Source organism: Barbus barbus, assembly GCF_936440315.1.
Source record: "Barbus barbus genome assembly, chromosome: 7".
Classification (NCBI taxonomy): domain Eukaryota; kingdom Metazoa; phylum Chordata; class Actinopteri; order Cypriniformes; family Cyprinidae; genus Barbus; species Barbus barbus.
Window position 1 is genome coordinate 3,434,658 of NC_136735.1, and position 8,895 is coordinate 3,443,552.

Sequence of the window (8,895 nt, forward strand, 5' to 3'; positions counted from 1 at the left end):
CACATATTTAATTTATTAGTGGGATCAGCAGGTAAGAATTCATAAAAAACGTGATCATCCAACTGTCTGCGAATTTCTTTTTCATAATCTGAAGCTTGTTGAAGTACAATAGCTCCACCCTTATCTGCAGGATGCACTACCACCGTATTGTCTTTACTAAGATCAAGTAAAGCATCCCTCTCAATTTTCGACAAATTATTATAGATTTTACATTGCCTCTTATTCTTAAGTGCATTTTTTACATCTAATTCCACAAGTCTACAATAAGTGTCTAAGGACGAATTTCTATTCTTAGATGGAATAAAGGTAGATTTCCTTTTAAAAGGAAGACGAGCCATAGCCTATTCAAGAGTAACACCCTGTGTGGTAACAGGCGGAACATCATTAGATGCGGACAACTGTTCACTGTTCACTTGTACCAAAGAACTCCCGAAGTCTCAATGTTCTAAAGAATTTGTGAAAGTCAATCATAGTGTCAAAATCATTAGTTTCAGTAGTAGGAATAAAGGAAAATCCCTTGCTCAGAGCAGTAACACAAGGTTTTGAAAGTGACTTATCTGAAAAGTTCATTAACGCATCCCCTGGTTGCTCCTTGTCATCCGTGGAGGTAGAGAAAGGCCTTTTCTGTTCTAAAGAAGGGGGTATCCCAACACTTTTGTCCTTATAGTGTCTATACAAGTCATTGGTGTTTGGTGATGAGTTTTTGGCTTAAGGTCTGCATATAAAGTCACACCAGAGGTGTTCAGCTGAGATCAGGACTTGGCTTTCTGCAGACCAGTCAAGTTCTTCCACACTGACTCAATCAATCGTGTCTTTTTGAACAGTGTCTTATACACAGAGGCAGTGTCATGTTAGAATAGAAAAGGGTCCTGTCCAAACTGTTGCTATAAAATTAGAAGCACACAATTCCCTAGAATATCATTATATGCTTAAACATTAAACATTGTACTCATAGAAATTACTAAAATAGTCAAACGTGTTCATTAGAAGGGGGTGACCCAAAACTTTTAGCAAAATAGTATACATCTGGATATGTAGGTATATTCATTTAAATAACAAATTGCCAAAAAAAATAGACATACTTTGAATAATCCACTTTTACTGTAGAATTATGAAATTAAAACTAAAAATCTGCCTACACCACTGCCAGAGAGTCAGTGGTAATATCCCATCGGGTTAGAGGAATTCTGGTTAAGTAACAGCTTGATTAGTCTTCCCCGACCATGTAAGTTTCCCATTTCCTTTATGGAACCAAATCAATTTGAACAGGCCTCAGGCAGGACAGACATATGAGAGCAACATGTCGACTTCATTAGCAATGATAACAGGTCCTGGGTGAATGTGTTCAAGTAGATAGTGACAGGAAGTCATCTGCCAGACATCTAAGAAGATGACTCCATCTATGTCTCTGAACATCTCCCGCATCACTGTGTCCAACTGCAACATGTGCCAATCACTATGAAAAATATTCTGGAAAAACACATCCGAATCAGAAAGAGCTTTATTGCCAAGAGTGTTTATACAAACAAACATGGAAAGAAATGACAACAAACCCACTCTTTTTACCTAGCAGAATGGAGTAGTTTGCCCAAAATTGTGTTATTCATCCAATATTTATAGCAAAATGTTCAAGAAATCAAATGTTAAACATTTTTCACAAAACACTATTTATTCTTCTCAGATTCTCCCTCATAATATATATATATATAACCCTGGACCACAAAACCAGTCATAAGGGTCAATTTTTCAAAAACTGAGATTTATGCATCATCTGAGATGAGAGACACACAGAGAGTTAGGTATTTAAATAGGGATACTACTGACTGACACAATTGAACAGAGTTTTTTTTTTTTTTTGGCACAATTTTTCATTAGGGTCATGCCTACAAAATTTGGATACTCCAGTTGAATTTTGAATCCAATTAAGTTTAATTGTATAGAAGCTCTTCTTCAGTGTTGCACAGATGAAAGTCTGGTTTTGACCATGATAACAGACAATAAATTTTGGGTGAACTATTCCAATTGAAAGCAGTAATTTTACATTGGGAATAAAAGTACAGGGTGTTTTGTAACATCCTGAGATGTCTCTTTGAACCCCAGAGTTTCTACTCTCATTTAAGAAAAGAGCAAGTGTACCTTTAGTCCTTCAGTGTTTCCAGACTTGATGATGACAGTGGTCTCTGGAGCGCGGCTCAGTAGTGCAACCACAGCCTGGCGGATTTTGGCCACTTCATGCACGTAAAATGTTATCATGTGAAAAACCAGATGAGCACAGTATGTGAAGACAATGACTGCATGACGCCCACCAGCTACTGTATCAATATAATTGCTCATATAAGGCAGGTCAGTAATAGGCATTTTAGCAAATCGCAAAGGAACACCATGTGGCCTCCAGTGAATAATTATGTTATTTGTCAACTCCACAGCCGTCAGGGGTCCAAGTTTATAATGAGTGTGGAGGTCCAATCTTTTTATGCCTAATAAACATGAAACTAACATTAGAATCATAGCATGACAAATTCACGACAAGGAAAAGAGGGTGAGTAAATGATGACCAAGCAGCATCTGCAAACAGAACTAAGTTCACCTTTATAAGCCATTTTTTGTAATGACAATTTTCAAGCTAAAAACTTTGAATGTTTTGGTGTTTAGCCTGAAAAGTGTGCCACTTGATTGGATATTTTCATCTAATGTAATTTCCATTTTTGTTCTAGATACCCATATACATTGTGTGGCTTCTGTATGTCAATTCCTCATTTAATTTGCATTACATTGTCATGCTATTATGTTTCAAATTAAATGACAATGACAACACAGTCATACTTGCCCAGTACTGTTCTTTCGAAGTATTCAAACCACTGTCTTGTGGTGGAGTCTCCCATCAAATAGACAATCTTGTTTTTAAGACAATTTCCCATTTGTGCAGGACTGAACTGTCGAGTGTTGCATACAAAAGACTTCCAGACATCTTTCAAATAAAATCCTGCGGGAACCGGTGTCGTCATGCCAGTCCTACATTTCTCCACTGTGCCTAAAGCAAAGAAACATTCACATGAAAATGCTATGTTATAGCTATGTAAATTATCTTGTAATTTGATTTCAGATGATATCTGTCCTCTAATCTGTGGTCTGTGTATGTTTTGGCCAGTGCCGGAGAAAGTTTTCCATCATGCAATGCAGTATTAATAATTATTTTCATCACTGTTGAGCATCAAATGATACTTGTTTATGTCTAAAAGCCTGATCCTGAACAGGATTTTTTTCTTCAATATTGAAGTATTATGGCGGCATGTGCTTAATAGAAGTTTTGTTTTTCTTGAATTGTCAAATGTAGTTGATAAACCAATGAGATTTAAACCAACAACATTCACTAATAAAAGCATAAACTAATCTGATATATAAAGGTTTGATTCAGCAACGCACACATGTTTGTTGTGAAAGAATAATGCAATTGCTTAGAAGCAAATTTCTCTGAATTATTAAAAGGCTCAAGAGCCCAACTAAATCAAACACTGTCCACAATTATGGTGGCAATGTTTTTGATTTTGATTTCCTCCAAGGCTGTGGCTGAAGTCAGTTGTAGGTCTTGTGTTTCTCTTTTCTTCAGTGATGTTGATTGTTAACAGCAGGTGTTCATCACTAATGCACAATCATCATTTAATTAGTCACTTAATTATATCACTCTTTGAGGACTTGGGATTTGACTTGAGACTTGCTTGTGACTTGAAAGGAATAGGTGTGTTCGACTTGAAGCAGTGCTGCGCAGAATGATAAGTGTATGACATCAAAATACCATGAGAGCGATAAGAGAGCAGATGGATCCTTATGCTTTCTAATCACTCTCGTGGTACTTTGATGTCATACAGTGATCATTCTGTGCAGCACCGCTTCAAGTCGAACACACCTAATGTCTTGGTTCCTCCTCTGGTGAAATCAGCTGCTGACTTCATGGGTGGAATAAACATATGGCAGGACATTTACTCTCTGGCTCCTGGACTATCTAACTCTGGGTTTCTCCCATTATTATGAGGACATTTAAAAAACCTTCTACAAATAGCATGTAATGTTATATTAACATTACTGGAGGAATGTTTGTTTATAACCTTGAGAGAATGTTAGAAGATCTGAGAACGTTCTCTGTTAGCTGGGATAAATGTAATGTCATATCCGCCATGGAATTTAAACAAACAAACAAACAAACAATTGTGACTCAGGTAATTGCTTTTTATCTTACAATTCTGAGAAAGAAAAAGTAAAAAATTAGAAAACAAATCTCACAATTTTGACATTTGTCTCAATTATGCGAGAAAAAAAAGAAGAGTTTATGTCACACAATTCTTAATATAATTCTATATCATGTAATTGCGAGAAGTCAGAATTTTGAGATTAAAAAAATATTAATAAATAACTGTCTACCTTCTTTATTTTGTATTCAGTGGCAGAAACGGGATTCCAGAGGACGGGGCAGTTCGATAAAAAAAGTTGATTGAGGCGATTCAGTGTTGCTCATATGAGCAAATAAAATATTCATGCAATAAACCAATTTGTAAACAATAAACATAAAATGAGAACTTAAACCTAATTCTAGTTTTCTGTAGTTGAATTTAAACTTCTTTCCAAACAGGAAATGAGATGGTAAACATACCATTGGCTGCAGTGTTGGAAAGTACATTTAGGATTGTTTTGTCTCCACTGATAGCAACATTTGTTAATTTCCTGTGGAGAAAATAATAATAATAATAAATTTTCTACCATTTGTTTACTTCTGCAATTATTCTGAAATTAAATTTACAATAATTACCCACATTGCAAAAAGTTGCTTCTCAAAAAGATTTAATGGGTTTTCCAAAATTCCGTAAGAGTGATGAACTAGTTTGTCACAGGAAAGTTTCTTTGGTCTCTCACACTGCCACACCGTCCCTGTTTTTATATCCTTATACTCACAGCAGCAGTCGCCTTTCCTCCAACTTCCATCGGCACCCCACTTAATATTACATTCTACTACTTCACTGATCCTGGTTTTATTGGGTCCAAGTCCTTCAAAGAAGCCATTATAGTGGGTTCGTGGGAATGAAGAGTCCCTGTATTTTTGAAGAATCTGCACAACCTCACTGGAGTGCTCAAGACGTACAAACACTTGTGCCTGACCCTCCCAGGGCAGAAGAAGAGCAACAGAGTAAGTCCCATTACGATGATCCACAACCTCCCCGTACACACTCGCCTTCAAGAAGAACAGAAAAGAACAAGTGTAATGGAGAAAACTAATGTCTGTTGGCAAATACATTTTTTTTTTTTTATATAAGCTTTTAAACCCTAAACATCATATTTTGCGAATACATCAACACAAGTGAAACTTAACATGAAAAATGTCTGTATATTAATTATTTTTTATACAAAATGTATATAAAAAAAATATATATATAAAATAACACACTTTTAGCTCTGCGTTGAAAAGTTTTGCTTTGAAAAAATCTCCTCCATATCTTTTCAGGTTCTTGTTGTGGTCTCTGGCTGTGATAGTAACAGAGATGGTTTCTCCCACTTTGTAACTCTCTTTGAGTCCCACAATAGAGAAAGTTGAGTGGACTGGACTTGTGCTCTGATCCAAGTGAGTGATTTCTTGATCTGGAATTGGCCAGTCAATAGCCTTCTGTAGTCTTTCCCACTCCTCATCACTGATTCCCATGTCAAAGGCAGATATTATGGATGAACTGTTATTTTGAGGAACTGGTTTAGGTCTGGGGGGCTGAAATTGTTTAATGTGGATCGCAGTATTCGATAACCACAGAGCCTGAGAGAGAACCAGGATATCATTCACACCAAATTACATTCATTTCTAGTTCAAATGGTTAAAGGCGTCTTTTATGCAGAATTAACTTTTACATGTTGTTTGAACATAAATATGTGTTGACAGTGTGTATACAGTGTCTCAGAACAAGCTGTTCTCAGAATCTGTATAATGTGGCATCACACAGGGATGGGCAGTATTTAAATATTTTTAAATACTTGATATTTGAAATACAAACTAATATTTAAAAATAAAGTTGAATTACAGTAACAACATTATGTATGACATTACTGTAATTCAACTTCATTTTTACTCAGATAAGACTTAACAATGTTTTTTTTTTTATTTTTTATCTGGTTAATGTAACTGCGTTTCCAAAGCACATGTGTTACAGTTAAGCCTGCGAGAAAAAAAAAACCCTGGTCAGATTAAGTGGTTTACATACTGATGATGATCTTGTCATCATATAGTGGCCTAATGTCTGAGTACGCTAAAAAAATAAAAATATTTTGTTGCAGTCCTACAATTTTACTGATTGAAATTTGGCCCTGCATTAACATTTTGAAGGCTTGTAAATCTTTTTGAAGAAATTATACACACAGGAGCATTGATTTCAAACTAAATTTCTGGAGGGCCACACCTCCACACAGTTTAGCAAACACACTTACTCCAGATAACCACGTTTTTCAGGTTCACTAGAAACTTTCAAGCAGATACGGTTTTGAACTGGTTGAAACTAAACTGTGCAGAGCTGTAGGTCTCCAAGAATTTAGTTTGAAACGAATGGTCTAGAGTCACACCCATCAATAATCTGCATATGAACCTCAACAATGGTGACAATCGACAAAATATCCAGATCAGCTCTGATCATTACAAAACAAGCTTTTTGTTGATTGTCACCATTGTTGAGATTCATGTGCTGATTATTGATATTTGTGTGAATCAAAAAGCATCCATTTAAGACATTTTCCTTATGATAAAAGAAAAAAAATTGAATCTCTCACTGTCATAACATCACAAGACTGCTGTAAAAAGCTAGTATATTCAGAGACGATACTCATGACTAAGTTATCATCAGTAAGTAACCTGGTTTTTTTTTTTATCAGATTATTCACTACCAAGTTTTGTTGTACCAAATGTGCCTCAGAAAAACTAATATTATAAAGTGACGAGTCAGAAGCCAAACTAAAGCAAACACTTATCTCCACAACAATGACTTCAAACTTTATTATTTGCAATAAAACATTAACATCTAAACTTCTGTTAATTCTCAATAAGAAATTTTGTATGAAAAAAAAAAATCACGGTTATTTTCTGTAAAATTCCTTTTTTGTTTTTTAAACCATGGTATTTTTAGATTTAGGAATTGATAATACATTAAAATGCATTCTCAATTCAAACTGAATTGAATGCCACGCATCATTGTCTTGTTTATTAAACACTTATTTATTTGATCATTATAATAGGCAGAAATAAAAATGCTTATTTATTTGACCATAATTTTAACATCTGATTTAAAATGTCTTACAAACTTACCAAACAGTATGATGTCCAAAGAAAACAAGCCAGTAGTAATGCATAGTGTCTTAACCTGCAAACTGATAATACATGGAAATAATGATCTTTAATTTCTTTCAAAACATGACACCATTTTGAACCATAATATGACAAATGTAATAATGTGCATAAACTCCAGGTTACCTTGTGCATTTGATTTCTTCGTTGATGACTTGACCATGGCTAAGTCTGTTGTTCTCCTATTTTACATCAGCTTGTGAGTGAAGAACATGGATGTACGGCTCTGAAAATGAGGTGATCACACATAGTAGCCTATATGACCAAAATTCAGTTGAACAAACATGGCTGTTCTCAGTAACAGCTTTTTAGCTTGGCTTTGTTTGAGTTCTAGTTGAATGCAATTCAGTCGGTTTCAGTTTAAAAACATTCAATCGATAAAGCAGGAACACAATTTCAGGAATGTAAGAGGAGTGCCAAACGTGCGTGGTGGAATATGGCTCCAGGGAAGGCCTAGTACTGTGAAATTATACATGAGCCATCACTGGGGCAGTACCTTTTCAAAAGACATTCCTTTGTACCTCAGTAGTAAATATGATTCACCATGTGTCAAGAATGATTTCTGACCATTGTCAAGACCCATACGGAAATGTAATATATGACATATATGGCCCTATATCAGTAGTGATGTTGTCATATATGTTACATATAAGGCAATATATTATTATCACATATATCCATCTTCTGGAGTTATGGGGGGCACTTAATTTAACTGTTTGTCCATATGCGCTCTCATCATTGCGATTATCGTGATTGTACTAAAATGCAATTCATTATACTACATGTGCGAATTAGCGCGATTGTGCGTGAACCTCACAACAATACCGCTTCTGCGCATGTGCCGAAATTCAAACACAACCGCGCCAGTGGCAGATTCTGAACAATGGCTGTAGCTAAACAAACAGCCATCTGTGGGAAGTTGTGGCTTAATGGTTAGAGAGTCGGACTCGTAATCCAAAGGTTGCGGGTTCGAGTCTCGGGCCGGCAGGGATTGTAGGTGGGGGGAGTGAATGTCCAGCGCTCTCTCCACCCTCAATACCACGACTGAGGTGCCCTTGAGCAAGGCACCGAACCCCCAACTGCTCCCCAGGCGCCGCAGCATAAATGGCTGCCCACTGCTCCGGGTGTGTGTTCACTGCTCTGTGTGTGTGTTCACGGTGTGTGTGTGCACGTTGGATGGGTTAAATGCAGAGCATGAATTCCGAGTATGGGTCACCGTACTTGGCAGTATGTCACTTCACTTCATCTGCGCTAAGAGGTTTTTCTTAGCAAGTGGAAGGATAACAAATGAGCCAGGACCTTTACATAAAGTTTAAACGACAATGATTTATAGACAGGCACGAAGACAGACCAACGTCACTGTTTGGAGCACTGGATGAAACGCCCTTCAATGAGCTGCAGCGGTGCAGGTAAGTTAACTTACACTAATTAAATGCACTTAAAGCTTTATTAAAATTCATATGCTAATATTACATATAAACTAAGTGTTATATGATTGTTTTGGACTGCAAGAGCCTCTGTCCCTATACAGA

General features: G+C 36.3%; 1 protein-coding gene across 1 annotated transcript; it reads right to left on the minus strand.

Moving 5' to 3' along the window:
• LOC306872897 (NXPE family member 3-like) lies at positions 1-7,643 on the minus strand. The gene is made up of 8 exons (XM_079421813.1): positions 7,490-7,643; positions 7,325-7,386; positions 5,435-5,791; positions 4,806-5,221; positions 4,646-4,716; positions 2,828-3,031; positions 2,137-2,477; positions 1-1,470 (listed from the first exon to the last, which is right to left on the minus strand). The coding sequence occupies exons 1-8, from the start codon at positions 7,524-7,526 to the stop codon at positions 1,273-1,275; spliced, it is 1,686 nt and encodes a 561-aa protein (XP_079277939.1). The 5' UTR covers positions 7,527-7,643; the 3' UTR covers positions 1-1,272.
• Positions 7,644-8,895: the final 1,252 nt, after the last annotated feature.

Bases quoted from the DNA above. Each gene is read 5' to 3' on its own strand.
- LOC306872897 (XM_079421813.1), bottom strand. From the start codon at position 7,526: ATGGTCAAGTCATCAACGAAGAAATCAAATGCACAAG. The intron at 5,792-7,324 runs GTAAGTTTGTAA...GTTCTCTCTCAG, and splicing joins TTTGGACATCATACTGTTTG to GCTCTGTGGTTATCGAATAC. The intron at 4,717-4,805 runs GTGGGTAATTAT...TTTTCTCCACAG, and splicing joins GAGAAGCAACTTTTTGCAAT to GAAATTAACAAATGTTGCTA.